This window comes from Callorhinus ursinus, unplaced genomic scaffold, assembly GCF_003265705.2.
Source record: "Callorhinus ursinus isolate GAN/ISIS: 27379988/994484 unplaced genomic scaffold, GSC_fseal_2.0 scaffold2, whole genome shotgun sequence".
Lineage (NCBI taxonomy): Eukaryota > Metazoa > Chordata > Mammalia > Carnivora > Otariidae > Callorhinus > Callorhinus ursinus.
The window spans coordinates 75,739,962-75,746,444 of NW_027397064.1; the positions used below are offsets into that span (position 1 = coordinate 75,739,962).

At 40.8% G+C, this 6,483-nt stretch overlaps 1 protein-coding gene across 1 annotated transcript; it reads right to left on the reverse strand.

Annotated features, from left to right (window-relative positions):
• Positions 1-3,015: 3,015 nt before the first annotated feature.
• Positions 3,016-4,453, reverse strand: LOC112810930 (magnesium transporter MRS2 homolog, mitochondrial-like). Its single transcript, XM_025854813.2, has one exon. It carries the CDS (start codon positions 4,402-4,404, stop codon positions 3,214-3,216), a length of 1,191 nt encoding a protein of 396 aa, XP_025710598.1. The 5' UTR covers positions 4,405-4,453; the 3' UTR covers positions 3,016-3,213.
• Positions 4,454-6,483: the final 2,030 nt, after the last annotated feature.

Genomic DNA, 6,483 nt, shown 5'->3' on the forward strand with positions numbered 1-6,483 from the left:
GCTACCTGGCCCTGGGGAGGTTTAAGGCAGGAAGATAATGTCCTGGACTGCAGGATCCTGATAAAAGGAGGCAGGTGGGGGTAAGGGCCTGGGATTGGTTGGTTTGCATATCAAAAGTGTGCTTGTCCTTCTCGGGGCAATGGTTTGCTATCTGTAGGAATTAGCTACCCCTTGGGGGAGGAGCGGTCCCTCCTCAGGTCTATAAGGCCCCATGATGTCAAAGCATCAAGAAATACAAAAGGGGCACCTGGGTGGCTCACTTGGTTAAAGCGTCCGACTCTTGGTTTCAGCTTGGGTGGTGATCTTGGGGGTCCTGCGATGGAGCCCTGTATCAGGCTCCATGATCAGCGAGGAGCCTGCTTCAGGATTCTTTCTCTCTCCCTCTGACCCCCCCCCCCCACTCGCGCGCGCGCTCTCTCTTTCTCTCTCAAATAAATAAATCAATCTTAAAAAAAAAGAAATACAAAAAATAAATACACCAGATATTAATGTAGCATTGTGTATCAACTATACTTCAGTAAAAAAATAAATATAAAAAATAAAAATAAAAATATGATCAATACACCTTTCAGGCTGGTTTACTTTCCCATAGTATACCAGATATATTCTGACCCCATCCCTTTTCTTAAGCCTATTTAACCCCTCTATTTGTTTTACCCATTTGTATTTTCTCATCCATCATGATCGAGATCAAAGCTCCTCTCTACTTTGAAGCCTTTGCAAACAAATAATTTGGTATTTCATCAATGGTACATTCCCCTGCAACACCACTTGAATTATTGTCCTATGTTGTTATTGTACTTCCCAGGGGTATAAGCTAAATCTCTCCAGCTAGATTGTTAATCTCTTTTTACACTGTTTGCATCTTCCAGACTGAGCCTCTACCTTTGTTGCTCTGGCTTGTTTCCTCCTGGCTTGCCAGTATCTCATTTTCTTTGCTCCTATCTTCTTGTCGGATCGCCTCTCCACGGTCCTTCCCTTTGAACTGGACAGATGCCTATGACTGGTCCTTTGTTGCTGCCCTCGCCTCTACTCCTCCGGTGATCTACACTTGTTTCTCAGAGCACATTTGCTTCTGGTCATTCTGGCTCTTGTCTATCTCCTGGGACATTTCCTCACCTCTTCTATGAGTTGTAGGAAGAGTGAAACAGACATAAAGCTTGGATTATTGTAGATCTTACACAGATCTGTGTGGACCTATGGCTTTAAAGCCTTTTAAGTCACACTGCTTTCAGTAATTTGAAATTTTATACATGATTTGTGCCATCAAAAACAACACTTTAACAAGACTGTGTTCCCCTTCTCCTGTGTCTTTAAGATAATTCATGAAAAATATCTAACTACTTTGTTTTCACTGTCTTGTCTGACATGTAATCTTTGCCTAAAGGAGTTGGAAAGCCATCTCAACCTTCTTTGATTTAAAGGAGTCCTATTTGAAAGCTTATTCTGAAATAAAACCTCATGTCATATAACTAAAATTAATATTATGGTGGGGTCTTTAGAACTGTATTTTCCCTTCTTTAGCTTTGACTCAGTATCACAGCCTGATTTGTACTACAGTTAGATTAGATGTAGTTAATAAACAACAACAAAACTTTTTTTGTGGTTTTTCTTCCTTTCTTTTTTTAATTAAATTTTTATTTATTTATTTATTTTTTAGGATTTACTCATTCATTTTTTAGAGAGAGAGCATGAGTGGGAGGGGCAGAGGAAAAGGGTCTTTCGTTTTTTTCCCCTTCTCCCTTTGCCTCTCCCGCTCGTGCGCTCTCTCTCTCTCTTTTTTTAAAGTGAACTGTGCACCCACTGTGGGGCTTGAACTCAAGACCCCCAAATCAAGAGTGACATGCTTTAATGACTGAGCCAGCCAGGCGCCCCTAAACAAAAGCATTTTTAAAGGTATTTGGGGACTAGCTAAAAAAGAGATTTTCATTTGTCTTTGTTTAAACTTCCAGATTCCTTTATGAATTCAAAGATCATGAACATTTTATTTTCTAATGGGGCAGAAAATATATGTTGGGTTTTAGAGTGGTAAAGTCATTCATTTCTTACCCTAGAGTTTCATTTTGCCATTTCTCTGATATTCTGCTAGAGTGCTAATGAATTTGGGACACAAAGGCCATATCATTTTAAATGGAGTATGGAAGATGTTAATCTTCTGACTAAAGGTTAAATAGTAATTTGGTAGTAGTGTAAGACTCTCGGGGCGCCTGGGTGGCTCCATCGGTTGGGCCTCCGACTCTTGATTTCAGCTTGGGTCATGATCTCGGGGTCCTGGGATCAAGCCCTGCGTGGGGCTCAGCCCACTTGTCCCTCTACCACTGGTCCTTCCCCCAGTTGCTCTCTCTCTCTCTCAAATAAATAAAATCTTAAAAAAAAAAAAAGACTCACAGGGTATTTAGAAGAATACAGCAATTAGTTGATTTCATGTGATATTTGTTTTTGGCATCTAAGATTTGACTCTTAAGCACAGGGATGTTTTGTGGAAGAAAATTGCCCTCTGTTTTCTCCTAATAACCCATTATGGATATATCATCTACAAACTGACCTTAATCTTCTTTGGAACCACTTAACTTTGAGGACTTTACCAACCTGAATTTTGAAAGTGTCTCAAATTTATTGTCCTTTGTATAACTTTAATTTTAATTAAGTTATGCTCATTGTCTTTTTTTTTTTAAAGCACAAACTTTCAGAGTTCGTTTATGGATTTTGCTACCTTACCTGACACAAAGTTCCCAGGAACATGATCCCCTTACTAAGAACTGCTACCTGATCTCATTCACTGTGGGCTTATCAAGTTTTCAGGCTTTGCTTGGCCTGAGACATGTATAAATCAGAAAATCTATACAACAATCTATTCTCACATGTCTATAAAAACAGCATTTTAAGATTTTTGCTTCCTTCCTCAATTTTGAAAATGCAGTTAAGTTCCAGCATTGTGGAGTGCCATAACATCTGTATCATCAGACATAATTTTAGTGATTTTTCTCAAGTGTCTGACTCTCTAAAGAAAAAGAGTAGCAGAAGTTTCCTGTGACTACCATGAAAAGTAACCCAGTCTCTCCGTGTTGATGTCTCCTAACGGTCTGTCAGGACGCTCCTGCCTGGTCCGAGACCATCAGGCCGGAAGCCGTGCTTCATTTCCAGCCTTCTGTCCGCTTGAAGGGACTTCTTGGGTAAAGAGGCCATCACGGGAGGCAAAGGAGCTTCTAGTTGTCATCCCAGGAATGACGGCAAACGCCTCCAGAGGAGGCCACTTCCCATAAACATAATTCCTGTAATCAGCCAAAACACTCTGTGGTCCTCTTCAAGGGAAGATTCCAAATTCATTCCAAAAGCAACTCCCATTAGTCCAAAGAGAGAAAGAGAGAAGGTTCCCATGGTCAACTGTAGGTTCAACCTCATCATCACATTACGGTGGCTGTCCAGATTGATGAATATGATACTTTGTGAATCATCAATCAGTACCCTGAGTTCCCGGGTTGTGTTGGAAAGATCCTCAGCTAATCGGTAGTAGTTTTCCAAGAGCAGCTCCATCTCTTCTGCATGGTCGATTCCAGCACTGCTCTTTTCAAAGACTTGCGGGTCACTCCACTTTGTCAGATCCAGCTCTTCCAGTAACTCTTCTTCATCCAAGATCTCCAAAATGGATTCTTTGAAATTTTTAATATCTGTTTCTAACTCTGACAGACTTTTGCCATTTTGCAGTAAGATGTGCAGTTTGCTTCTGTCTACAGAAGAATGTTTGGGATTCACCAAAGCTTCCAATGTCTCAAGGATCAGTGGCTGCAAAATGCTAAGTTTCCTCTGAAGAGTGCTGATCCAATACTGTAGGAGTGCTTCTATAGCCCTAAACTCAAAAGATAAAGGGTAGGTGACAAGCTGTCCTTCTCCAGCCAACTGTGAAGGGAGTTCCCGGAACAGCCATCGCTCTAAATTTAAATTACGATAATCTAGTATCAGAAGACACTCTGGAGTTATCACAGCTTTCAAATACTCCATTCTCATGATAATCCTATTGTTTCTGGTTGTGATGCTCATCACATGCTGAAACCTCAAATCTCTGGCTTGAAGACCTAATTCTTGATATAAGTCAGTTTTCTTTTCAAAAGAAGTAACATTTCCCTCTTTGTCAAATTTTGTCACAGTAAACACTGGCGCTACACTGGCTAAAGTGGCTTGAGAGACATCAGAAGTTCTAAACTGGTGCGTTTCACCTGCCACGCGGGGCCGGCGGGGCTCGCACAGCGGCGCGGCCCGGCTCTGCCCGAGAAGTTGGGCCGCACGGCGGCAGGCGGCAACGGAACGCGCCCCAGGGGTCAGGCCCTGGACCAGAGTACACAACGTGCGCCGAGGCAGCCCCACAGCGCTGGGCAGGGGCCGGCTCAAGCTCCGCAGGTATTCCATGGCGTTGGAGCGAGCGGGAGGGGGCAGCAACACCCCAGACCTTCATGCCGCTCGGTGGCTGGCCAGCCGGCCTATGCTCATTGTCTTAAATGTACCTCTTACAAACTACAAAGATGTCTTTCCCACTTCTCATACACTAATATTTAGTTAGGTGGTATATTATCACTTGACCAATTCCTGTCATAGTTTTACATGCTGTTTGTTTTAAAAATGATTATGATGCTTACTGTTTATTAAGCTTTTATAATCAAATGAAATAACGCATGACCATGTTTTGAAAAATATGTGTGAGCTACAGTTTATAAACTCTGATCATATTCCTTCTTAACATCTATCTTAAGTTATAGCCTTAATCATTTGGCTGGTTTCCAGATAATAGGACCCAATATAGTTTATCACTCTGATGATGTCTTTCTGGATTTTTTCAAGAGTCATTCTAGTCTTCTTGAGGTACCATGTAACTAGAACCATAAAAATATTTCCACAGCTTTTAGAGTATGGTTTTATAGAAAAGTAAATTTCTACATTATTTCTAAATGTCTTTTCTATTTAAAAATATTAAATATCTTAAACATCTTGAGGACCTTAAAGTGTGGAGGGTGATCCACCACTACATTTGCTTATCATGGAGTTCAATATCACTTAACATTTATGGCACTTCCACTTTGGTCTCCTACCATGTTTAAATTTATTTATTATTCAGCTTATTGAATAAAGCAATTTAAGCTAGTATAGTGATAAATAGAAATGGTAAAATGTCTCCCCCCGGCCAAAAAAAAAAAAAAGCTCCTTTCAATTCTTGTATGTGCCCTCCTTTATTATACTGATGCTATGATACTTAAAACTTCTTGCCTTACTCTTTTGGGGGGGCATAATCTTTATAGATTTCCCTATTTCTAGTCCAATTATTTCAGCTACTGAAGTTGTTAATATTCTACATTAAAATTTGCTAGTTCATTCTTGCATTCATACATTTTCCCTGAATTTCCCTTCCAGATGAAGTGGGAATGTGGTGACCCGAGGTTGGATTAATGTATGAGGGTAACAGAATCTGATGTCCAGAAAGATCTGAAATAGACCTGACAGCAAAGCTGGAACAAACTTGGCAGAGAGTTGAACTGGTGTGAATGTTTACTGAATTTGTTTGTTGCTAACTGAAGTGGCAATGAGAAGGGGCACAGCAGAATAGAGGATGGTGGGGAAGAGGCATAGGCTGGGAATCAGAGGCACTGAGTGGAACAAGCCGGTGCATAAGAGAAAGCAGGATGGAGGTGCCTAGAAAGACTATACATAGGGCTTGAGGATAGCCCTGGGAGCTTCTAATAGGGTACCTGAGGCCCTATTAGATGGATGGAATCAAAGTGGTTCAGGACATGGAGAATGGTCAGGTGCACTCATTCAACCCCCAGTTGTTTACATGTCCACTGAGCCAGGTGCAGGTGATACAAAGAATATAAGTCTTGTTTCTGGTACATTAGAGAGGTATTATTTGACATAACATAAACCTTTTTTTGGTGCAAACAAAACAAAGCTTTTTAAGGACATCTTGTCTCTACGCTTAACCTGGGACCCATAACATATCTTATTAAAAATGTGAATATAGGAGCGCCCAGGTGGCTCAATTGATTAAGTGTCTGTCTTCGACTGAGGTCATGATCCGAGGGTCCTGGGATCAAGTCCCTCATTGGGCTCCCTGCTCAGCAGGGAGTCTGCTTCTCCCTCTGCCGCTCCCCCTACTTGTGCACTCTCTCTCTCTCTGGCAGATAAATAAAATCTTTTTTTTTTTAAATGTGAATATACTTGTAGAAAATATTGTGAATTCCTGCAACAAATGTGGTTTCTTGTTCCTTATATAAATCTTTGACATGTTTCTCAATGGACAATTGCCCTTGACTAGAAAGAATAGATAAACTTTGACTAAAGTAAGAACATGACAAGACATTTGGGGAAAAGCAACATAAGCTGCGTGTATGTTGTGTTAGAAGGCATGTATTAATTATGCCCCAAAAAGGGATCTTAGAATTTTGAAGTTGGTTTCCTAAAGCTATTAGTTTACATTTAGTATCCTGGAAGTTAGTG

Excerpts from the sequence above, each read along its gene's own strand:
- LOC112810930 (XM_025854813.2), bottom strand. The coding sequence starts at position 4,404 with ATGGAATACCTGCGGAGCTTGAGCCGGCCCCTGCCCAGCGCTGTGGGG.